The sequence below is a fragment of the Aquarana catesbeiana genome, linkage group LG04 (genome assembly GCF_042186555.1).
Source record: "Aquarana catesbeiana isolate 2022-GZ linkage group LG04, ASM4218655v1, whole genome shotgun sequence".
NCBI lineage: Eukaryota > Metazoa > Chordata > Amphibia > Anura > Ranidae > Aquarana > Aquarana catesbeiana.
The window spans coordinates 520,793,875-520,820,177 of record NC_133327.1 but is presented as its reverse complement, the minus strand read 5'-3'; the positions used below and the strand labels follow the sequence as shown (position 1 = coordinate 520,820,177).

General features: G+C 42.2%; 1 protein-coding gene across 2 annotated transcripts in view; it reads left to right on the top strand.

The window, feature by feature from the left end:
• STRN (striatin) overlaps window positions 1–26,303 on the top strand; it is a 181,829-nt gene that overhangs the window by 131,294 nt on the left and 24,232 nt on the right. For both annotated transcript variants that reach the window (XM_073627787.1, XM_073627788.1), the window contains 2 exons: window positions 6,587–6,634; window positions 26,084–26,205. In XM_073627787.1, the coding sequence (XP_073483888.1) occupies window positions 6,587–6,634; window positions 26,084–26,205 (170 nt within the window). The remainder of the gene's footprint in view (window positions 1–6,586; window positions 6,635–26,083; window positions 26,206–26,303) is intronic.

The window sequence follows — 26,303 nt, the reverse complement described above, 5'->3', positions numbered from 1 at the left end:
AAAAGTCTCACACATGTGATATCCCCGTACTCAGGAGAAGCAGCAGAATGTATTTTGAGGTGTAATTCCACATATAACCATGGCATGTTAATATATCATTTAGTGACAACTTTGTATAATTTTTTTTTTTCTTTTTGTAATTTTTCAATCACTTGTGACAAAAAAATAAAATATTCAGTGGGCTCAACATTGCCTCTCAGCAATTTCCTTGGGGTGTCTACTTTCCAAAATGGGATCATTTGGGGGGGTTGTACTGCCCTGCCATTTTGGCACCTGAAGAAATGAGATAGGTAGTTATAAACTAAAAGCTGCGTAAATTCCAGAAAATGTACCTTAGTTTGTAGCCTCTATCTTTTGCGCAAACCATTAAATATACGCTTATGGACATTTTTTTTACCAAAGACATGTGGCTGAATACATTTTGGCCTAAATGTATGACTAAAATTGAGTTTATTGGATTTTATTTATAACAAAAAGTAGAAAATATCATTTTTTTTTTTTTTTTTAATTTTCAGTCTTTTTCCATTTATATCGCAAAAAAACAAAAATCACAGAGGCAATCAAATACCATCAAAAGAAAGCTCTATTTGTGGGGAAAAAAGGACGCAAATTTTGTTTGGGTAGAGCATTGCATGACCGCGCAATTACCAGTTAAAGCAGCGCAGTGCCAAATTGTAAAAAGTGCTCTGATCATTGAGCAGCCAAATCTTCCGGGACTGAAGTGGTTAAAGTGATTCTGAAGAAAAGAATTTCCTAAAGGAAAAATAACAAACATGTTATACTTGCCTGTTCTGTGTAATGGTTTTGCACAGAGCATCCCTGATCCTCCTCCTTTTGGGTCCCCTGCTGGTGGTCCTGGCTCCTCCCCCATGCCAAGTGCCCCCAATAGCAAGCCTCTTGCATTCGCCACACAGTGTGTGCCCATTCACACAGAGAGCGTGGCTCAGCCCTGCTCTTTACTCATCGACTCACTGGCTTTGATTGACAGCAGCAGGAGCCAATTGCTTCCGCTGCTGTGTTAACCAATGAGGAGAGAGGGACCCAGGAGAGCCGCTGCTGTCATGCACATTGCTGGATGGAGATAAGAATCGGGTAAGTATAAGGGAGGCTGAGGGGGGAGCTGCACCCAGAAGGCTTTTTACCTCAATGTATAGAATGCATTAAGGTTAAAAACCTAGAGCCTTTAGAACCACGTTAAAGTGGTTGTAAACCTATAATAAGGCTTACCTGTAGGTACTGTAAATCTTTCCTAAACCTGCATGGTTTAGGAGCTATTTACCATATACGCTTGCGCCGGCATCATCGGCGCATGTGCACCTAAAGAAACAGCCTTTTTGTGAGGTTTCTTCAGGACCAGTGCCGTGACCGGCGGCTCCTGCGCGCGTGTGTGGGAGTGAAGTCATCGCGGCTCCTGCCATTCACAGTGCTGGCGCTCACGAACCCGGAAATAACTCCGGGAGACATGTCACTGGTCACAGCGGTGTGCGGGACCGCTGCAACAGCTTCAATCTAAGGTAAGTATTTTATAATGAGCTAGTATGTGATGCATACTAGCTCATTATGCCTTTGTCTTACAGGGTTTGTTTGTTTTTTTTGGGGGGGGGTTGCATTTTTACATCCACTTTAACACTGCATCTGGTGATCAAGCGAGACTCTTATCTTTAACTATGGTTGCCTAGTAATGTTTTTCTGAGTTGTGGTCTAGCTAATACCAAGGTATCCTATAGATAGCAGACAAACTTTGTTTAGTCTGCTATCTGCTATATTAGTCTTTAGTTTAACATTTTATTTTAAATGTACAGATTCAGTTGTAAATGTTCTACTCCTATAGGATGTTAATTAATTATCTCTTTTGCTTTACAAGAATTTATTTATCTTACTATTGGATTCAAGGGTGGCTTTAACCTTCGTTGAGCATTTGTCTTGCATCTCAGGGTGGTAGCAGATAAATCTGTATGACCTGGCACTGTGAACTGTGTAGTAAATGTAGTAAAGTCATATAGGTGTCCTTTTATGAAACTGAGATCAGCGGCGATCCCGAGTCTCACCGCTGATCTCAGCGCTTTACCAGTTTATGAAACTGAGATAATCAGCGGAGAACATGTTCTCCGCTGATTATCTCAGCACAGTGAGAATTCACAGAAACGGCCAGTTTATGAAGGTGCGATCTCCACACCTCACTGGCGATCTGTGACAGAATTCTCACTTTCTGATTCACCATTTCAGAAGTGGAGAATCAGAGTGAGAAGCCTGAAACTGGCTGATATTCTGGAGAAAGAAAGAAGTCTTTTGACTTCTTTCTTTCACCAAACAGTCAGAGCACACCTTCCCCACCATTACACACCCCAAAACCAGCAGGATAGGAATTTATAGTGTATGTATATATATATATATATATATATATATATATATATATATAGAGAGAGAGATATATATGTATATATATATATATGTATCTATATATAGATACATATATATATATATATATATATATATATATATATATATATATATATATATATATATATGTATGTATTTTTTTTAGATGTTCACGTCTCTGGCTGGGTTCGCACTTGTGCGATGCGTGAACCAGCGTGATTCCTGTGCGGGTTTTCACATCGCACCTACATTGACATCTGCGCACCACTGCGGGTGTCAATGTAAAGTTAATGACACCCCCAGATCATTTCACAGATCGCAGTGCGAACTATGTAATGGTGCAGGAATCGGATCGCATGGGTGTTCACACCCATGCGATCCGATTCCAGTGCGGACCAAATAAAGGGTCCTGTACCATTTTGGTGCAAATGCAATATGATTTAGGGCCAGTTCCCACTGCTGCGGTGTCCGAGATCGGATGTGATTCGCACCGCAGTGCAAAATCACATCCGATCTCTGTGCGATGCGATTTCAGCCATACAGATAGTATTGCTAAATTTGCATTGCCCTCAGACCAAACTCTTACAGGACCCTTTTTTTGGTCCACAGCAGAATCGGATTGCATGGGTGTTCACACCCATGCGATTCGATTACTGTCCGAGTTTGCAGATCGCACTGCGATATGCGAACTGATTTGGGGGTGTTAACTTTTAGGCCCAGTTCACACTTGTGCGATGCCGGACATCGCACAGGCATCGCTTGTCATTCGCAGCACACTGCCATTCACATTACATGCGATGTCTGTGCGGTGCGATATCAGCTGTACAGATAGTATGGCTGATATCGCACCGCATTCGGTGCAAACACGCACAGGACCCTTTTTTCTGTTCGGACCAGAATCGGATCGCATGTGTGTTCACACATATGCGATCCGATTCATGTCCGAACTGTCAGTTCGCAGTGCGATATGCAAGCTGATCTGGGGGTGTCCTTAACAATGTATTGACACTCCCCAGCGATTCGCATATGGAAGTGTGAACTGACATGCGAGTCGGTGCGATGCGGGAACCCGCAGTGGATTCGCAGTGTTCTCGCATCGCACCAGTTTATCAATTTTTATGTTTATCTATAATGAAATATATTTTATTTTAATTTATTAATAAATATTTATACTTGTATACTTTATTAAAATTATTTTTTTAATGATTATAAATGTATTTTGCATTTATATGAATGGTGTATAGCTGCATTACATATGTGCATTACATTCATTTACTATACACCATTCACATTTAAATAGGAACATGTATGATCTTTAAATATTGATAAAAACAATGTTTTTTTTATAATTAGGTTAATGTATATTGTGTAGGGGGAATTTATCTTTATTATTTTATTAATATGTTGGGGAATAATGTGTGCTGATTTGTGTTACACTTTGTATTTTATGGTTCCTCATACTGTAATCCCGCTATATCACACGAGATTACAGTGAGAGGAGCCGTTCTCAGGAGTTCCCGGCGTTTGTAGATCGCTCCTCAACTCAACATGAGAAGCGATCTACACACTTTCATAAACAGGCACTCAGAGGAGAGCGATCTCCTCTGAGAATGCCTGAGAACTGAAAAGCGGTATTTTACCGCACTTTCATAAAAGGACACCAGAGTAAACTAGACAGAGTCAATATGTCCATACTGTGTATAACGGACCAAAGCAGCCTTAATGGATGTTAAAGCGGAGTTCCACCCTAAAGTGGAACTTCCGCTCATCAGATTCCCCCCCCCCCCCTCCAGCGCCACAATTGGCACCTTTCAGGGGGGAGGGGGTGCAGATACCTGTCTAGTACAGGTATCTGCAGCCACTTCCGGGCTTAGACAGCTGCAGAATATCTGCAGATGCCCCCCCCCCCCCATAATTTTGGCATATGTGCTTAATTTCAGGCTAGTGGCTAGAGCAAATGAATGTTCTAGCCAGTAGAATGACATTACGTGCATATGCCTTACACACATGAATGTGCGTACATATGTGCATCAATGCACATATATACGCACCAGATGCTGGATTTATCTGCCAGCTCCTGGCAGAAAGAAAAAGTGTAAATTGTCATATTTTAATACATCTGTGTGCATGTAGCCTAAATGTGTTCAGCATTGTTTAAGTTGCTCTACGAGTCCATTTACACTAGGTGCGATGGGACTGTTGGGTTGCTATTCCAGCGCAGTCCCACCACACCCTCACCGAGGGCAGTATGCACTGAAAAAAAAAGTACTGGGTCACCGTACGACAGCCGATAGAACTCTATAATTGGTCATGGTGTGACATTTCAATAAAGTAATTAAAAGGAAAAAAAACGGCAATGGCTTTGGTATCAGTGCATCAACACTGCGCTGATCCAGTTGGACCACACCGAATACCAGCTGCTGCGTTGCAACACAATAACTGGTGTGAATGGACCCTTAAAGTGTCTCTAAAGGCAGATGTTTTGTTTTTAGTATTGGATAGAGAGGAGAGGGATTAGAACTCCAGTCAGGTTTTATTGCTGTCTGTGTCCCTGTAGGATTCACCCTCTCCATTTGTCCTGTTTACCGTTATCATCCAAAGTGAAAGTAAAAGAAAATCTAAAATTTTGGGTTGACATCAGAACAGGAATAGAGGAAATTATGTCCTACATACCAGGAGTCTTCCGGAGAGGAGTGGTGCATGTTTGCTTGAGCTAAGGTCAGATGGATTCCAGGAAGTAATTTCTACATTAATCATTTGCCCTTACTCAAGATGGCCACAGCCAGAAATGCTAGGGGGGGTGTTTTTCAACGGGGTTTCTCAACAAAATAAAGCATGGAGACATGGATGGATGGAGGAGTTAGTTTGCTTTAAATGTTAAAAATGAATTAAATAGCGCTTTTGGTTTGAGGTGCTCAGATGCATTGAAGATCTGCTTTAAGCAAGAGTCTTGTCTTTTATATATTGTGACACCTGCCTTTACACGCACATGAACTTTAATGGCATCTCAGTCTTCGTTCTTAGGGCTCAATATTGATTTGGCCTACCCTTTGCAGCTATAACAGCTTCAACTCTTCTGGGAAGGCTGTCCACAAGGTTTAGGAGTGTGTCTTTGGGAATGTTTGACCATTCTTGTAGAAGCGCATTTGTGAAGTCAGGCACTGATGTTGGACGAAAAGGCCTGACTTGCAGTCTCCAACCTAATTCATTCCAAAAGTGTTCTACGAGTTGAGGTCAGGAATGTGCAGGTTAGTCAAGTTCCTCCACCCCAAACTCACTCATCTGCACTATATTGCCAAAAATGTTGGGCCACCCCTCCAAATCATTTGGTGGAGAGGGGATTATGGCGTGGGGTTTTTCAGGGGTTGGGCTTTGCTCCTTAGTTCCAGTGAAGGGAACTCTTAAGGCATCAGCATACCAAGACATTTTGGACAATTTCATGCTTTTTTGTGGGAAAAGTTTGGAGATGGCCCCTTTCTGTTCCAACGTGACTGCGCATCCCCTCTCCACCAAATGATTTGGACCAGTGCACAAAGCAAGGTCCATAAAGACCTGGATGAGCGAGTTTGGGGTGGAGGACTGGCCTGCACAGAGTCCTGACCTCAACATAATAGAACACCTTTGGAATGAATTAGAGCGGAGACTGCGAGCCAGGCCTTCCAGTCCAACACTTCCACCAGCCTGACCTCACAAATGCGCTTCTGGAAGAATGGACAAATATTCCCATAGACACACTCCTAAACCTTGTGGACAGCCTTCCCAGAAGAGTTGAAGCTGTTATAGCTGCAAAGGGTGGGCCAACTCCATATTGAACCCTACGGACTAAGACTAGGATGCCATTAAGTTAATGTAAAGGCAGGCTTCCCAATACTTTTGGCAATATGGTGTATGTAAAAAGTAATATATTTTGTGCACAGAAAAAAAGTTGCGGTGGCCTTCCTGTTCAAAAAGAATGTGCTGCAAACAGGTCAGATAATCTGCTCCGACACTCCAGTAAAGTGTTGCAGGCTCGTTGTTCCAGCCTTGCCTCACAGTTCCCTCTTCCAGACCCTGACTTCTGCTGCTCTAGAGTCTTCTATCTTGAATCCAAAATTTGTCTAAAATGTATATAGCTATATAGGCAGTGACTCGCATGCATCTGGTATAAATGTAGCTTTACTTTTGGTATTTCATTTTCTTTTTTATTTATTTATTTATTTATTTTTAGGAGTGCATCTCTTGACGTAGAACCAATTTACACATTCAGAGCACATAGGTAAGAGTTTTTTCTTTATATGTATATTTGAGTGACATTCTTACTATGCCAGCAAAAATGTCCACGGTTGATGTAGATCTGTTTTTGCTGTTACTGCTTAATGATTGCATTTAAAGCAGTATTAAACCCAAAAGCAGACATGTTTTTATTATATTACAGCTTACTAATTCTTAGATGTCATGGCTACATTTTATTTTCTTTTTTAGGCTTTCTTTCCTTTATATTCACATGGTGATTCAGCCAGTAAATCTGTTCAGTTTCAAAAGAACAAGCTGTCTTCTAGATGTATTAGTTTACATGGATGAGGCAAACCATTTACCACTGGCAGAGGTGCTTACAATGATCAGCTTTTATTTATGTTAAACCTTCGGGCGGCACAGTGGTGTAGCAGTAAGAAGGGTTTCTGGTTCGAATCCCAACCACGACACTACCTGCCTGGAGTTTGCATGTTCTCCCTGTGCCTGCGTGGGTTTCCTCCGGGTACTCCGGTTTCCTCCCACACTCCAAAGACATACTGGTAGGTTAATTGGATCCTGTCTAAATTGTCCCTAGTATATGTATGAATGTGAGTTAGGGACCTTATATTGTAAGCTCCTTGAGGGTAGGGACTGATGTGAATGTATATGTAAAATGACGGCGCTATATAAGTAACTGAAATAAATTAAATTAAAAAAAAAATTCTAAAATGAAAACATCTTTTTGATGTAACTGATGATAGTGGGAGCTGAAGTTTGGCTTCAGTTTGTTGATTTATTTAAATCTGTTAGTTTATCTACCACTACCCTGACTGACAATGTTGTTGTCTGCTGTGCCCCCTATTCTCATTCATCCAGAGTGGGAGCACTCTAAAACAGAAGGCGTGCTACTGGCCAGATCACCTGGTGAAACCAAGGGGAAAAAAAAAAAAAAAAAAAGCCTTTAAAAAAAAAAAAAATCTAATCACTGGTAAGCTGCAATATAAATTTTTGATTTTGGGCTTAATACCGCTTTGTTTTATGTTAGCCGACTGATTCTAACTAACCAATGCCTAATATTCTTATATTGGAAGTTTGCAGAAATCACTGAGCCTTGAATACTAAAAAAAAAAAAAAAAAAAAAAAAGTTTCCTGAAAGAAATATGAAGGCTGCCATTGCTGACTTATTCTGGAAATGCTAGTGGCATAGTTGTTATGCTGACACTCTTGTTTAAATACTTTTAAGTCATTGACCTGAATCAATTATGCGGCTAAGGGCTTCTGACTTTCCTGATCTGCATACCTGTTTCTGGGTCAGTGACTAAAGCCTGGTACACAGAGTTTTTTCTGGGTTGCACGAAAAAAAAAATTTGATCGGAGCCACTGTACTAACAATCCAACGTGAATACAGCGATCTCCCCTGCTGTGCTGTTTTGTTCTGACCTGGGGACAGCCCCTCTATCAGAACACTCTGATCAGCACTCTCAGCCATTGGCTGAGAGTGCTGATCGGGAGCTGGTCAGCAGCTGGTGTTCAATTCGACAGAAGCTGGCCAAACGGCTGGCTTCTATCGGACCGGCTGGCGTACACATCGGCCAAATGTTTTTTTGTTTTTTTTTTTTTTAAACCGGTCAATGTCTTTTGACATTCGGCCCATGTGTACGGGACTTAAAAGTATTGAAGACAGTGTAATAGCCAGGCAACTAGCGTCTCTAGTAGGTCGGCAATGGCAGCCCCCATTTCTTTCAGTAAAGTTTTTTTTCACACAGGCTTCAGTTGGTGTTCGAGCAGCGTGCAGAGCAAGCTTTTACAAAGCATTTGCAAAACCATCAACCAACTTAAAGGCAGATACCGGTTTTTGACAGGTACCCTTCCCAACTTCCGGGAATCGGCGCCATCCCTCACCAGTTTGGCCCCCCTCCTCTGCCGCCGGGCCAGTTAGAAAGCGCAGCGTGCTTCATGCATGCGCAGTAGGGAACCAACAGTGAAACCGAAAGGCTTCACTGCCAGTTTCCCTTGGTGGAGATGGCAGCGGCAGCACCTGACAGCCGATCCAAAAATCAGCTGGGATGCCAACATCACATGCTCCCTGGACAGGTAAGTGTCCATATATTAAAAATCAGCAGCTACATTTATTTGTAGCTGCTGACTTAAATTTTTTGCCCCAGGCGGAACACCTCTTTAACCAGTTGATCCACGCCCACTATCAAATGACGGAGGGGCGATGCGGCTCTTGTTCTGAGAGGACATCCCAGAAAGGCCGCTCTCGTGCTCCCAGCGGGGAGCGAGTGGCACGGCGCAACCCCGATCTCTGTAAAGAGCCACGGCTCCTTAACCATGTGATCGGTTCTGTCCAATCACAGCCGGTCACATGCAAACACGGAGATGCCGGTAATTGGCGCTCCCCGCCTCACACTGACAGAGTGTGTGGCAAAGAGAGCAGATCAGCAGCATCTCCTCACAGGGGGACATCTACACATGTAATCAGGGCACTAATCATCAGTGCGCTGATTACAATATAGCGCCAGGAGTGACAAAACAGTACCAGCAATCGGTGCCAACAAGTGCCACTAATCAGTGTCCATTAGTGATGCCAGTCAGTGCTGTCCATCACTGTCTCCTATCAGTGCCACCTATCAGTGCCCATTAGTGCCGCCTCGTCGGTGCCCATTAGTGCTGCCTCGTCGGTGCCCATTAGTGCCGCCTCGTCGGTGCAGCCTATCAGTGCCCATTAGCACACATCAGTGAAGGATAAAAATTACTTATTTACAAAATTTACTGACAGAAACTAAAACCTTTTTTTCTTCAAAATTTTCGGTCATTTTTATTTTTTTGGGGGAAAAAATAAAAATCCCAGCAGTAATTAACTGCTTCAGCCCCGGGAGATTTTACCCCCTTCCTGACCAGAGTACATTTTGCGATTCGGCACTGCGTCGTTTTAACTGACAATTGCGCGGTCGTGCGACGTTGCACCCAAACAAAATTGACATCCTTTTTTTCCCCACAAATAGAACTTTCTTTTGGTGGTATTTGATCACCTCTACGTTTTTTTATTTTTTGCACTATAAACAAAAAAAAGCAACAATTTAAAAAAAAAAGCATTATTTTTTACTTTTTGCTATAATAAATATTCCCCAAACTATATATAAAAAAAGTTATTTTCTTAGTTTAGGCCGATATGTATTCTCCTACATATTTTTGGTAAAAAAAAAAATCGCAATAAGCCTATATTGGACAATAAAACAAATTTCTATCAGCGCAAATATTAAAGTGGAGGGCCACCCTGAAAAAAAAAAAAAATCACCAAAAATCCTAAAAAAATTTTTTTAAAAATTTGAAAAAAAAAAATGTTTTAAACTTACCTAAACCCTTGTTGCTAGGCAGTCTTCCTAATCTGCCTCTTCCTATTCCGCGGCGTGTTCTGCTCCTCGGTGAGTGGCCCCGTTTTCTTCTGGGAACTGTGTGTGTTCCCAGAACACCACGGGACCATTCACAGAGCGCCGCGCCGCTGGCCCGTGCGCAGTAGGAAACTGGCAGTGAAGCCGCAAGGCTCCACTGCCTGTTTCCCTTACCTAGAATGGCGGTGCCGGGACCCGAGAGCCGAGGGACGGGTTGGCCTCGGGCGGCCGACATCGCGGGCACCCAGGGCAGGTAAGTACTTATTTAAAGTCAGCAGCTACAGTGTTTGTAGCTGCTGACTTTTCCTTTTTTTTTTTTTACGGCCGGAATACTGCTTTAATAACCTTAATCACTATGTAGTGATATAACATCCCACAAAAAATGAAAAATACCCCCCCACCTGGCTGCTGCACACTCATAAAATGTGCAAATGATGATAACCTAAATCACTAATCAGTGATATGAGTAGTGGGTGATGTGACAAAATCCCACCACAAACCAAAAATTTAAAAATACCCCCCCACCTGGCTGCTGCACACACAGAAAATACGTTCACTTTACATATAGAATATACATAACAAAACAGTGTTGCGCTTCCTAAATAACTACCAATAAATCCTTGTAGAATAACTTGCAATAAGGCAAGATACTGAGTGCACAATCAAATATTTGTGTTCCCTGACTGGGAATAGTGAACATTACACAATAATGAAATATTCGTGTTCCCTATATGGGAATAATAAAAAATAAACGATAAAGATAAAGTCCACACACTCAAAAAAAAAAAAATAAGAGTCCAAATGCACAAAAATAATCCTCAGTCTTCTGCACAAAAACGCACAACACACCACTAGTGCATAAACGTTGAAAATGCAAGTGCTCTCCTCCACTTCAATATCCTAGCCGAGCTCTCAACTCACGTTCTGACCCCTGCTTCAGGTCAGAAAAAGCAGGTTCCCTCGCAGGGATATAAACGAATCAGCTGGTCATGGAGCTCCTATTCTGTCCGTGCTGCCTCCGGCTGATTAGATAGATACCAGCCAGTACAAATTCCCTCAATGGGGTCTGGTGCACATAGGAACAGAAAAGGTAAAATCTAGTGCTCTCTGTATATCAAAACAGTTTATTTCCTCATAAAAACATTAAAACGTTACTCACAAACGCAGCACTTGAGCAGTGCGGGCTCAGGATGCATAGAAACGACAAGATTCTCGCGGGATGACGTTGCCACTGCGACTTCTTCCCCCTAAAGTAGGGAATATTTGATTGTGCACTCAGTATCTTGCCTTATTGCAAGTTAATCATCTATTCTCTTTAACTGCTTCCCGACCGCCTCACGCAGATATACTGCGGCAGAAGGGCACGTACAGGCAGATTAACGTACCCATACCTGGCCCTTTAAGAGGTGGCTTGCAGGTGCATGCCCGCCAGGCGCTCCGTGATCGCAAGTCCTGCAGTTTAGTGTCACACACAGCCCCCCCCCCCCCCCCACAATTAGAATCACTCCCTAGGACACGCTTAATCCCTACAGCGCCACCTAGTTGTTAACCCCTTCACTGCCAGTCACATTTACACAGTAATCAATGCACTGATCGCTGTATAAATGTGACTGGTCCCAAAATCGCACCAAAAGTGTCTGATGTGTCCACCATAATGTTGCAGTCCCGATAAAAATCGCTGATCGCCGCTATTACTAGTAAAAAAAAAAAATTATCAATAAAAATGCCATAAAACTATCCCCTATTTTGTAGATGCTATAACTTTTGTGCAAACCAATCAATAAACGCTTATTGCGATTTTTTTTTTTTTTTTTTTTTTTTTTTCTTTTTACCAAAAATATGTTGAAAAATGGGTATTGGCCTAAACTGAGGGAAAAAAAATTTTGTTTTTATATATTTTTTGGGGATACTTATTGCAAAAAGTAAAACAATGTGGGTTTTTTTCAAAATTGTCACTATTTTTTTGTTTATAGCGAAAAAATAAAAACTGCAGAGGTGATCAAATACCACCAAAAGAAAGCTCTATTTGTGGGGGAAAAAAAGGATGTCAATTTTGTAGCCACGTCACACGACCGTGCAATTGTCAGTTAAAGCGACGCAGTACCGAATCGCAAAAAGCCAAATGGTCCGGGGCTGAAGTGGTTAAGGATTTATTGGTAGTTATTTAGGAAGCGCAACACTGTTTTGTTATGAATAAGCGTATATTGATTGGTTTGCGCAAAAGTTAGTGTCTACAAAATAGGGGATAGTTTTATGGCATTTTTTAATTTTTTTTTTTTTTTTATTATTAGTAATGGCGGCGATCTGCGATTTTTATTGGGACTGCGACATTATGGCGAACACTTTTGACACTATTTTGGGACCATTGTCATTTATACAGCAATCAGTGCTATAAAAATGCACTGATTACCGTATAAATGACCCTGGCAGTAAAGGGGTTAACCACTAGGGGGTGATGAAGGGGATAAGTGTGTCCTAGGCAGTGATTCTAACTGGGGGGGATGGGCTTCAAGTCACATGACAGCGATCACCGCTCCAGATGACAGGGAGCGGTGATCTGTCATGACACAAGCCATGACACCTTGTTTACATAGGCACTTACCCCCGTTCTGAGTCTCCGTGACATGATCTCCGGGAGACCGGTGGACATCGAGTTCGCCGGTCCCGCGGGCACGGTCGCGCTGTACGTGGCGGGCCTGCTATCCCCGTCTCTTAAAGGGGACGTACAGGTACGCCCATTTGCCCACTGCTGCCATTGTGCCGGCGTATATCGGCTTGCAGCGGTTGGCAAGTGGTTAAATACCACCAAAAGATATCTCTATTTGTGTGAAGAAAATGATAACAATTTCACATAGTTACAGTGTAGCATGACCGCGCAATTGTCATTCAAAGTGTGACAGCGCTGAAAGCTTAAAAATGGCCTGGGCAAGAAGGGGGTATGAGTGCATCGTATTTAGGTGGTTAAAGCAGTATTGTTGAAGACTTTAATGTTTGCACCTTGTCCACCCTAAATGCTGGTGTAACATGGTGCAAAAGGTGAACCAGAGCTACCGGATAGCGTGACTCCCTCAAATACACAATGGAAATACATGTATAGGAGCCATCTTGTCTTCCGAAAGTTGTGTTTTTGTTTTTGTTTTTGTTTTTGTTTTTGTTTTTGTTTTTGTTTTTGTTTTTTGTTTTTGTTTTTGTTTTTGTTTTTTTGTTTTTGTTTTATTTCAACCTATGTACAACCCCCAAAACCTTTTGGATGTGAAAAATCTTAGAATGGGATAACTATTTAACACAGGGTTAGAGTTAAGAAAAAGTAGCATATTTTGAAGATGGATGGTTTCTAGGGACAGATCAACAATTCACATCCCTTAGTGAAGTATAAAAAGGAAAATATGAGAGAGAATCTCTCAGAGAATAATGGGATTTTAGTGAAAATGTTTAGACTGTCAGGCTGAGGCAAGCACGACCAATTTTTAAAGAATTATTACAAACAAGTATCATTAAAATAATGGTACAATAATCTCATAGGTCAGATAGAAATTTGACCAAAAAAGATACTTAATGCACATGACATGAAAAAGATGCTTGGAATGCAGAGAAGCCAACGTGTTTCACAAACTGCTTCTTCAGTGCGACTCAGCATGCATCTAAAACATTATATAGATTGCAAAATGTACCATTAGTATCCAATACAGAAACAACAGTATTAGCAGTATTTAATCATATAATATCAAGTTACAAAATGTATACAAGTGCTTAACAAATTTGTGGCATAGTTATAGCCAACTTAAGGCAACTGCAACCACATAGGGTAACAAAGATAGATAATCCCTATGGAAAATAGACGGTGAAGTCAGATACACCGAAAAGGTCTCTAAAACATCGGACCGTGTGATGGAAATTAATCGTCGGATCAAAATTGATCTACAGGGAAGAGATATTATATACTAATTTAGTAAGGTGAAGGTGAATGAAACCATATATATCACTTACATGGTAAAAGTAATATAAGGTCCACTAGAAAGCCAATACCGATGTATATGTAGATAAATATAAATCAGTGCTGCTATGGTGTGGACACTGAAAGGACAGTGGGATGGCCACATAATGAATAAAAATTGAGCATAGAAGTGAGCACAGCTGCAATCACAATTAAGACGGCATCGGAACCCACATAATACTGAATAGAGATACATATAGATCGGACAGGATTCGATAAATGCTGAGTTCCATATGTGGAATATAGAGTACTCTACCTTATAGCATCACTGTATCCGAAGAAGCCGGAAACAACACCGAGATTTCAGTGTCCTCCACCGTCGCAGCATACCTAACGTCTAACAAGCCAATGGTATCTGGCTTAAATACACGTGGTCACCACCGGAAGTGAATGAGCCAGAAGCAGCTCACCAACAACACTTCTGGTGCGGGTGCCCCTCGTGACTGCGCATTCGCGAGCATCCCGACCGTGTCATAGACAGCGGATTGGCATACAAGGCAGAGGCGCTGCCTTCCCCAAAGATGACAAATGGGGGAGGGTAACGAGGAGAAAATAGCCTTCTCGTCCAGGGGCACCCGAATGTCCAAAACAGATGACCATAACCACGGGGAAATCCTCTGCCCCCAGTGGTCACAGAAGCAGTTGCCATAAAGAGCCAGCGAATCTTAAGCAAATAACAATTACATGTAAAAGTATACTAAAGGGGGGCGTGGCCTGGACATGGCTGAATAGAGACGTGCAGTGCTTGAGCTCCCGGCCGTCTCACCCTTACCCCAGCTAATTCAGCCTATACTGCAAACTATGCAATCTTCCAGAAAGAGAGCGGTGAAGAAGAGCGGTAAACTAACCAAATCTACTCCACAGCCGCCCTCCTCCAACGAACTAAGAAGGAGATTCCAGCTCTCACTTCTCGGCTCCCCGGAGCTCAAGATGGCGGCGCCACGAGGAGAACACTCAGGAAGACAGGTGGCGCGCGGTTCCTTATCGCCGCACAGAGGCAGACGGACTCTTATGCTGGCATTCCTCCGGATCTCTGCTCTGGCCACAGTGAGTTTTTTCAATCTCCCTCCCAAACTCCTGGAGGGGATGAGGAGCTACGCTCTATACTGTTAGCACTGCCTACTAAAGCTGACATTACTGCTCTCATAGCGACGGTGGAAGCAACCCACCGTAAAGAAATGAAAGCAGTGAGAGCAGATGTAACTGCATTAGCCACCAGAATAGAGGCAGGGGAGAGCTCCTTAGCTGCACTGGAGCGCCGAGTGACGGCGGTAGAGGGAAAACAGGACATACAAACAGAGGCACTAAAAGAACAAGTGCTGCGTTTGGAGGAGATGGAAGACCGAAGTCGCAGAAACAATCTGCGTCTTAGAGGACTACCAGAAGCCACGGGGCCTGAAGACCTAGCAGATTCAGCAGTAGCCATCTTCCGCAGCCTTCCAGGAGCAGATCTTCCAGAACACATGGAAATTGATAGGATCCATCGAGCCCTGGGTCCTAAACCAATTGATCCTCTGAGACCCAGAGATGTTGTTTGTAGAATTCACCATTATATACAGAAAGAACAGATCCTGCGCAAAGCCTGGGAAGCAGAAGACCCGGAACTAGATGGTGTCACAGTTAAGATCCTTCCAGACCCCTCTCGTGCAACTCTGCAGCGACGTGCGATTTTGAAGCCACTCTTAGACCTGGCCAGGCGGAAAGGAGCTACATATCGTTGGGGTTACCCCCTATCAGCTACATTCAGAAAAGACCAAAGGTCCTTCACCTTGCGCAAGCCAGACGCATTACCAGCCCTGTTCACTTTTCTAGATGCAGAATCCATTGATGTTCCGGACTGGTTGGGCCCTCTCCCGAAACCGACAGGACGACCTTTCATGCCAAGATTGGGGAACAATTCTCAACCAAGACAGCAACGAAGCCGCCGTCGATCCAGGGCACCCTCCCAAGAGGACGCACGTGAGTCATGAGGCTTCTGTATCATTACAACGCAAAGTTTGCCTTTTTTCCTTTTTTCTTTTTGGTTTTTTCCTCTTGCTTGCTCAGAGAAAAGTTGATGGTTTCTAATTGTTTAAGTTGGATCGATATCTCCCTACAATGGCGGTGACTTGATCATCTCAGCCATACAGAAATCGCAAACTTTACCGACTTTAGCTGAGAGATGGATCTTTCAGACTGCCGATTAGAATGGACCAATCCCTCAGCACTACCCTTGCTATTCTCAGCAATTTATGGAACAAGCCGAAATCTCCATCCTTGAGGGGGGACGAAGCACTCTGCAGAAGCCACAGCGACAGGGAATTGCCGTTTAAGGTTCTGGAAACCTCGAGGTGATAGACTTAAACATCTTTATTCCTCATGGGTTTGTTTCTCACGACTCTATAGGACTGCCAGATAATATCTTGAATGCTTGCATAGACTACCAACTTACAGAGCCGACAACATCACTAGAAAGGAAGCATGCAAGGGGTGCCTATGTTCACTTACCCTTGTAGGATAGAGTAAAGCGGTGGTCAGCAGAGCCTATTCTTGGTGGCTCTAGGGGAAAACATTTCAACTCCTACTTAGTGTAGAAATGAGGTGTTCGCCCTGCTGCCATAATACTGGACCTCATGAAGTGGCATTCCTCTCAGGAACAGGTTGAATGTATGCACAAAGTATGGTCCAAATATTGTCTGTAACTAAATACACCTAGCCTTTTATGACAAGATATAACAAACCAAGATAGATGGCATTAGATAGGTATACTTACCAGGTTACGGTATGGCGGTGAGATTGTTCTATTTTATGTTTTGCAACGCTGCAAAGAGGTATCTAAAATATCTATCCATTGAGCTTTATGGAGTTTATAGGTTTATATGTTTTTAGAGATGCATAGTATTTTTTACAATTTAATATGTCAGCCATGCTGGGGTGGGGGGAAGGATGGGAAGCTCTCCTTCTGAGCCTTGTCCTTCCTCCCTCCCGATTAGGTTAACATATACTCCTGGGGAGTAGAATCTGCGTCCTACAGGAGCTATATGCAAAACACAATCCCCGAAAATTAAGGGGAACGCCACAGGCAAGACACTAGGCCTTGTCTGTCTCTTATTACTTTTTGTTTGCTCTTTCTCTACCTTTCCTACTTTCTCTCTCCTATCTATACTTACCTTTCCCACCTTCTTTTTCCCCCTAACCCATACCTACCCTCCTGTGCCCCCCCCCCCCCCCCTCCTAAGACAATATGGCAGTCAGCAAAATTAATGTGATGTCTCTTAATGTGAAAGGGCTTAACATACCAGAGAAACGACGTATGTTGCTAGACGACTTAAAGAGAAACCATACAGATATAGCCTTCCTTCAAGAGACACACTTTAAAACTAATAGATTACCGTACTTACAAAATTGACATTTCCCTGTAGCCTTTCATTCCATGAATCCGGACTCCAAATCCAAGGGAGTTTCCATTCTCATTTCAAGTAAGATTCCCTGGCAGCACCAAAGTTCTATGATAGACCCGACAGGAAGATATGTCTTCCTTAAAGGCACAATTGGAACTATACAGGTAACACTAGCAACCATATATGCCCCTAATGAACAACAAGCCACATTCTTACGGGAGACATTGGAGAAACTAAATGAATTCCGAGAAGGTCAACTGATTGTAGGAGGCGACTTCAACACTCCCTTGATCCCCTCTGTAGATACATCTTCGGGTAAAACGTCGATCCCACCGAATCAACTTAAACGAATAGCAAAAACGCTCCATAAATCGCAGTTAATAGATGTATGGCGCTTACAGCACTCAGGGGAAAGAGACTTCACATTCTACTCCAACGTACACCAACTATTTACTAGAATTGATTACTTCATGATTCCACACTCACAGCTACAAGCTGTTGAACAGACTTCAATTGGCAACAGGACTTGGTCAGACCATGCACCAATATTTTTAAGCTACCGCTTATCGGACACTTCCTCGCCCAGACATCGTTTCTGGCGGCTCAATGAAAGCCTCTTGCAAACCCCGGAAGTTCTGACAGACGTGACAAAAGCACTAAACCTTTATTTCCAAGAGAATGACCGACCAGATTGTGACCCAGGGATACTATGGGAGGCCCACAAAGTAGTTCTAAGGGGGATCCTTATTTCTCATGGTGCCCGTATCAAAAAAGAGAGAAATAAAATACTGACACAGCTTTTGCAGGACCTCACCACTTTAGAAGCCAAACACAAACACGCCCCTACTCAATCATCTGAAACACAACTGTCAACCCTCCGAATGCAGATCAATGATCTCCTACTCTATAGGGCAAAAGCGGCCCTACAACGCTGTCGCAGGAAGACATATGAGTCAGGGGATAAATGTGGGAAACTACTGGCTAACACGGTTAGAAGTCACAAATCGGCGACCTATATCCCACACATCATCACGTCAGGAGGAAGAAAAGTAACCCTACCTGCGCATATAACTGACGAATTTAAACAGTTTTATTCTAAGTTATACAATCTATCACAGGGAACCCCCCCAATAATACGATAGAGGAATACATTATGTCCTCCCAAATGTCAACCCTCGCCCAGGAGATTAGATTAGAGATTAGAACAGAACTAGATTCACCCATTACCCTAACAGAAATTCAGAGCGCCATAGGGACAATAAAACCGGGTAAAGCCCCAGGCCCGGATGGCTACACGCTACAATATTATAAAACTCTTTTTCCAATATTAGGACCCCGTATGGTTACACTGTTTAACAAGATTGGAACAGGTGCAGTGTTTGCTAGGGAGACATTGAGTGCCCATATCTCAGTAATCCACAAAGAGGGAAAGGATCCAGCGGCATGTGGTAGCTACAGACCCATATCCCTGTTAAATCTAGACCTTAAAATATTCACTAAGGCTCTGGCTGTCCGGTTGGTGCAGCACCTCCAACAACTCATTCACCTGGACCAAGTTGGGTTTATCCCTTCTAGAGAAGCTAGAGATGGCACCACAAAAGTGCTGAATCTGTTATATATCACCAGATCCAGGTGATATATAACAGATCCAGGTCTTTCTCAATACTGACGCAGAAAAGGCCTTCGACCAAGTCAGCTGGCCATTCATGAACGCGGTACTCAGACACATAGGCCTAGGAGAGGTGATGCTCAACCGGATAGCTAGTATTTACTCCACCCCCACAGCGCAGGTAAAGGCGAACGGAGTTCTGTCAGATCCCTTCCCGATTACTAACGGGACAAGACAGGGATGTCCCCTATCCCCTCTCCTATTTGGCCTTTCTCTTGAGCCATTTTTATCCAAAATTAGGTTAAATCCTGACATACACGGAATCTCACTAGGCCCCATGCAACATAAGTTATCTGCTTATGCGGACGACTTACTCTTTTCACTGACCAATCCAGTAGTGTACCTACCCAACCTCCTAAAGGAATTTGAACTATACGGGAAGTTGTCAAACCTAAAAATTAATTTCTCAAAATCGGAGGCTATGGGTATTTCTATACCAGCTAACGATCTCACAAATTTACAATCAAACTTTCGGTTTAATTTTTAATGTGGTGTTATGACTCACTCCCGTTGGAACTGAAAGCCCACCCCTTTATAGGTAACACTATAAAGCAATGTCTTCGAGCCACATTGCAGACCTCATTAACGACCACAGAATCACCTTTGACACCGATTCTAGGAAACCCTAAATTTCCCCCTGGGATAGGATCAGGACAATTTCAGACATTGAGAGACTCTAGCTGTGTTAGGGCTTCGCAGTTTGTAAGACTAGACAGATGGCCCTCCATTGCAGAACTAATAGACCCAACAGGTCCGTTTACACTTGTATTCTGGAATGCAGTTCAAATTCACCATTTCCTCCAAACAATCCCGAACCCTCAATTATATACTAGACCCCTGACTGCGGTCGAAGAAATATGTTCAGATACAGAACCGATAACAACAAGTATTATCCAGGATGTATACCCTATTAAACAAACCTACGTAGCCACCTTGCCTGCCATGTATCACAAAATGATACATGTCAGAGGGAGGTGGGAACGATTCTACACATGTTCTGGTCTTGTCCCCGACTGACAAGTTTCTGGACTGCAGTCCGATCCATCTCTCAGAAATTTACAGACTTTCAGATCCCAAATGACCCAGCATTTTTCTTACTACAAGTATCTTCCATACCGCTCAAAACTTATAAAAAATCCATATTAAGACACCTAACAAATGCAGCCAAGTCCTGTATACCTATGTTATGGAAACAACAATCCCCACCAACTATATCAATGTGGCTACGGAAAGTAGAAGACATAAATAAAATGGAGGATTTAATAATGACAGCCCAAAACAGACAGGCAATTTATCATAAAACTTGGACACTCTGGAATATGTTCAAATATTCAGAAGAAGGTAAAACCCTTTTTGGGAACCCGAATTAATAGACCCAGTGTAAGGAGGCCAGCTTATGGAAATGAAGTTTTCAGCTTATCCCCATAATACCCCAATGATCCTTCCCTTCCCCCCTGTTCCCTCCCTAACTTTCCTTTCCCCATTTCTCTCTCTCCTTCCTTTTCTTTCTTCCTCTACTCACTTTTCTATTCTTCTGTGCTGTATTTAGGTTGCTGCTTCCTAGGTGAAATACTTAAGTCTGTTTACTAATGCATCGACTGACGATGGGAATTTTTGACTGCGGATTGTTTTATATATTCACAGCAATTGAAATTCTGAGACGTAATAATATGGGAACTATGTATATACTGATAATAATACCATAGAACAACATTTCTATGTCAAACCTTCAATATGTACTATGTATTATGATGCAATATCATGAGGTGGCAACCCCCCACCCCCACCCCCTACTGTTTTGTATTTTCTGGGCTTTGCCCTATTTCTTTGAAAATAATAAAAAATATATTTGAAAAAAAAAAAGTATACTGAAATACAAAATAGAGCAGCATAAACAGGGGAATAAAAATAATATTAAATGAAACATACTAAATAATATAATAATGAATTAAACAACTATTAAAGGCAAAAAAAAAAAAATATATGAAAAATAACTAACATTAAATATAAATATCTATTGATACAATGATATGATGAAATAGAGTAGAGGGTGAAATGATTCCTTGGGATAACATGGAGGGACCCTACTTATCAGAGTCCAAGACGACTGTAGAAAATATTTGAAAGAAAGATGTGTTCATACCCGGCAGGTATACAGCTTTTTGGTTAAAGATCCACTTAGCTTCCTGTTGGAGGATCTTTTTGTCAAAATCCCCACCTCTCTCTGCTTCTAAAATAACTTCCAATGCAAAAAATGAAATAAAGGATGGATCAAAACTATGGCTATGTCCTATGTGTTTACAGATTGGAGTATATAGGAGACCAGCATCCAAGTAATACAAATGATCTTGTATACGTCTGGCAAAGGTACGCTTGGTCTTTCCTATATAAAAAGCGCCACAAGCTAGGTATGCAACCCCCCTAGTTTGGCAATCAGCATAGGTTTTAGAACTACGATAGCTTCCTCTAGGTAGGGGGCATCCTGAGCCTTCCTTTATTCATGAAAATTGACCACATTTACCTCTTCAATAAGTTCCTTTTAAAAATAGGTTTTCCATAAGGTTTGTCTGAAATTTTTTTAACCAAAGACAACCATGACCGTTTTCAGAAGATTTACCCACCTGCCTACTGCTGTATTTGGAGAAAAAGGCAAGTAGGTGGACATTAATTCCTGGATCACTGTTTAAAAACAGCGCTCTGTTTACTGCTATTGTACATGCTAGGTGAGCACACAATGCTTGATATTGTGCTGTCATTAGACAGTAAAGATCACAGGCAAAATGCACAAAGCTTAATTAGAGTGGCTCTGTGCCTTGTAACCACTGTGATGGCTGAATCACAGTGGTCACAAAATGTAGATCTCTTCCCTTCTACCTCTGCCACGGATCATCTTCTGTAAGTAACACTGCTTTCAGTGGCCATTAACAAAAGTGCAGTGCACTGGGGGCATATTGATCATAAAGTGAGCTCAATGGCCACCACAAAGCGTTAAGGGGTAAACCATGCATATTGACCGTACAAGGGAGCACACTGACCACACATGGCGGAAATACACCACTGACCATCCACATTTAAGAGGGAAAACACTCGCTACTGACCACCGCCATAAGGGGGAAACTAACCTGGTCACTGAAACCTGCAAGCTGTTCTGTGCATTACAATGCCCTGATCCCTACACTCTGCCTGCTACGTTGTATACACTACGTCCTAAACTAAACAATGTGGGGTGCTTGTACTGTCCTTGCATTTAACTACTTCAATAAATGCAATAGCACATCAGTTGCTTTGTTTTGTTTTTTGTACTTTCTGGTAGTTTTTCCTTATGCAGTGTAAAATAAAAACAGTGCTTAATAAATACCACCAAAAGAAAATCTCTGTTCCAAAGTGATTTGGGTACAGTGTTCCATGACCAAGTAACTATCAGTCAAACAAATACAGCCTGGAAAAATAGCCTGGTAAAGAAGGGGTGTATACAGGTTAGTTCCCAAGTGGTTAAAACCAAGTACTGTACATAAATAAGATCTAGAAGAGTTATGTCATGCATGCAAGCTCTGATGTGTCTCGGGCAGTGATAGACAAGGGTGCATGTGGTGACGTGGCTTTATCCATCTCTTCTATCGTTCTGAATTAGAAACCTGGCTATTCAACTGTAGACTAGACATTCCCAGATATATTTATGTATGTACATACATTTTTCATGCATGCCTTTTCTTTTTGTGTTGCATTGTGAAACACAAAAGAAGTTTACCATAATTCTGCACACTTAGAATTTGCCTGTTGGCAGTAATTTAATGCCTGTCATTTTGCCTGAACATGTTTTGCTTCAGCAACAAAAATGAAGAATACAGTAGAGCAAGTGTTATTTTTGTCAAACACATGGCCAGTTTTCTCAGATTTTGAGTTAGAGTTAGTGGAGCTTAGTGGTTAGCATTGAGGACTCCTAGACTATATGACTTCAGGGCTTTTTTCACCCCAAGGCCACTCTCTGAAGAGAGATGGATTTTTCTCTGTGTTAGATTCCTCTAGGTACACTGGTTTCCCCCCTAGTAGCTTGGCATTCACCCATATCAGGCTAGAGGTTGATTGACATTACAGGGAAAATCCAGTTGTAAGCTTCTTCAGAGCAGAAACCGATGTCAATAGCTGTGTATAAAGCTTTGCAGAATATGTTGGCACTGAATAAATAACAAAGTGAAGGCATTCAAACTGCAGAAGGTAAAGTGGAACTGAACTCAAAAAGTGAAGATTTTCTATGTAGTGGGGAATAACTAGTATTGTCAATTGTGCCTATATTTAAAGTGGTTGTAAAGTCACATCTATTATATTCTTTTATCCCCTGTTTTAGGAACATATTAAATACAGTGTGTTTTTTTTATTATTATAATAATAATAATAATAAGGCCTCATGCACACTGGACGTTATAAAAATGCCAGTAGCGTTGGCTGTAGAAAGCTGTAGCTGTAAAATGAGTTTTGCAGTAGCATTTTACCGCCCTTATGGCTCAAAAACGCTGAATCGCTGCGTTTTTCAGCAACTTTAAGCTTTTATCAGAGTTGGAGCGTTTTTACAGCTAAAAAACTCTTCTTACAACTCACTAGTTCTGGGGTCAGAAAACGCCCTTGCCAAAAAACACTGATAACAGCCTATGTGTGCATGGACACATAGGATAACATGCCGGGGAGTTTACTGGCTGTAGAAAAAAATGCCCGAAGCCAAAAGCAGCAGCAGTAAAAACATACAGTGTGCACGAGGCCTAAATCTAAATATTTTCTTTGCCCAGCTGCTGTGTGGTCACGCTTCCTCTCTCTGCTCTCCTTCTCGATCTAAGGAGTACAGTGGGAGGGGCTGAGATTCCTCTCTGATGTATGCAAGCTAGCAGAGGGAGGGCAAGTGACCACACAGCAGCTCTGGGCAATGAAGGTATGTAGCTTTATCATTTAAAAAAAAAAATGCACACTGTACTTAATATGTTCCTGAATCAGAGGCTAAAAGTATACAATAGATGTTATTTTGCTCTTTACCAAAGGAAGGAACAGCTGCAGCAGAGTACTCAATCATGGAAGGAGGATAGGGAAGGAAAGGGTAGAGATTGGCTTTACGGTTCTTACACACAGACTATGGAAATGAGAAGGAGGGGGAAAGGGAGAGATGCTGAATATACAGCCGGTTGATGGAGGCACGTAATCTGACTACACTATTGGGGATCAGCAGCCATAATAAGTGTGGTCAGATTACAGAAGAGAACACAGGAACAGGCAGGACACCAACCAGGTATTGTACAACATAGAAAGGGACAATTGACATGGCAAAAGCACTGTGCTATATCTTGTGCCTTAAAGGGACAGAAGCATGGTTTTGTTTTGATTTTTTTTTTCCAGGGTATGGGTGAACCTTTACCTTGTAAAGAAACCCATTCCATTTAAAATAAAAATGCAAGGCAGAATGTGTGTGTGTGTGTGTGTGTGTGTGTGTATATATATATATATATATATATATATATATATATATATATATATATATATATATATATATATAAATATTGGGGCACCTGTCTTTACATGCACATGAATTTTAATGGCATCCCAGTCTTAGTCCGTAGGGTTCAATACTTAGTTTGGCCACCCTTTGCAACTCTTCTGGGAAGGCTGTCCACAAGGTTTAGGAGTGTGTCTATGAGAATGTTTGACCATTCTTCCAGAAGCGCATTTGTGAGGTCAGGCTGTTGGAAGTGGAAGTGTTGGACTGGAAGGCCTGGCTAGCAGTCTCTGCTCTAATTCATTCCAAAGGTGTTCTATTATGTTGAGGTCAGAACTCTGTGCAGGCCAGTCAAGTTTCTCCACCCCAAACTCGCTCATCCAGGTCTTTATGGACCTTGCTTTGTGCACTGGTCCAAATCATTTGGTGGAGAGGGGGACTATGGTGTGGGGTTGTTTTTAAGGGGTTGGGTTTGGCCCTTACAGAGTGTCAGCAGAAGTCTAACCATTGGAGTACAGCAGGCTGTGCTCCCATGTAGAGGGCAAAGAAGCAAACTTACCATACTGAAATGGATGCTCCCATGTCTAGTGTGGTCATTTTGAAATAGGTCTGCTCACAGGATCACCAGGTATTTCACACAATGGAAGCAACACAAAGAGGATACTTTTTTATACAAGTGCATGGTACCACAGATACATCAGAACTACGAAATGTTGGTAACATACATGTTAAGTTACAAAATGGCTTGTGTTAGCAGTTTTATATGTTATATAATTCACCAAAAGTGGAATTCTACTTTAATTATAAATGCATCTGTACTTACAGAATTCTTAGTCCCCCTGCAAAGTCCACATATACCTGTTGATTCTGCCAGAGAAGGCCATCTCTTTGTATGATGGGTGCCAGCAGTGCTGCACTGCTCCTGAATCCAGATCAATGCTTATGTAGGGTGTGCCTGCTTGCCGCAGGTGGCATGACTATACTGTTATCAATGAGAAGCCTGTAACTTGGCACCAGACTTTGTCTATTCCTGACCCCTGCTTTTTGGATTGACAGTACTGCCTCTGTTGCTGAAATGTGAATTGCTGTGTTTGAGAGGGGGTCGTGTGAGACACAAATTAAAGAAAATTTGCCTTTTGGAGTTGTGGTTCACACTGAATGCGGCTTTGAAATTGTGTGATTTTGCTTGAAATTGCACTATTTCAAAGCCGCATGTCAGTGTGACTTGGCTGACGTCTGGGCGACTTCATGCACAGATGTCAATGCAAGTGGCACCTGAAATCACCAAAAATAGTGCAGAAACTTTTTCAAATTGGTGCAGCACCGCAAAGTCAGTGTCGCAACGATTTGACCGGTTCTATTGCCGACAATAGGATGCGATTTGACAAAGTCGCACAACAAGCCGTACCGTTGTGAAAGGAGGGTAAAGTACCTTTTTGTTTACTTTAAGGCTCGTGCATCGCATAGTAACTTTATTTGGTACTTATTAAGGCTGTGTCATAAGGAACCCTTTAGTTGTATTTTAAATGTATGACCAGAAGTATGGGCAGGATAACCCCTCCACTTGCTGTTTTTCAGGGGCCCTGTTCTATGTGTGGTAATGAGCAATAACGGGGAGCAGTGTTACAGTGGAGGAACAGATGGCATTATCCAGAGCTGGAATACACCAAACCCAAATGTAGATCCATACGATTCTTATGGTAAGTTACCATTATGGCACTTTTTACAGTTTGTGTGAATATTGTAGCCAGAGCCGTACGCTGTAATGTGACCTAAATCTGTGTTTGTTTTTTTTCCC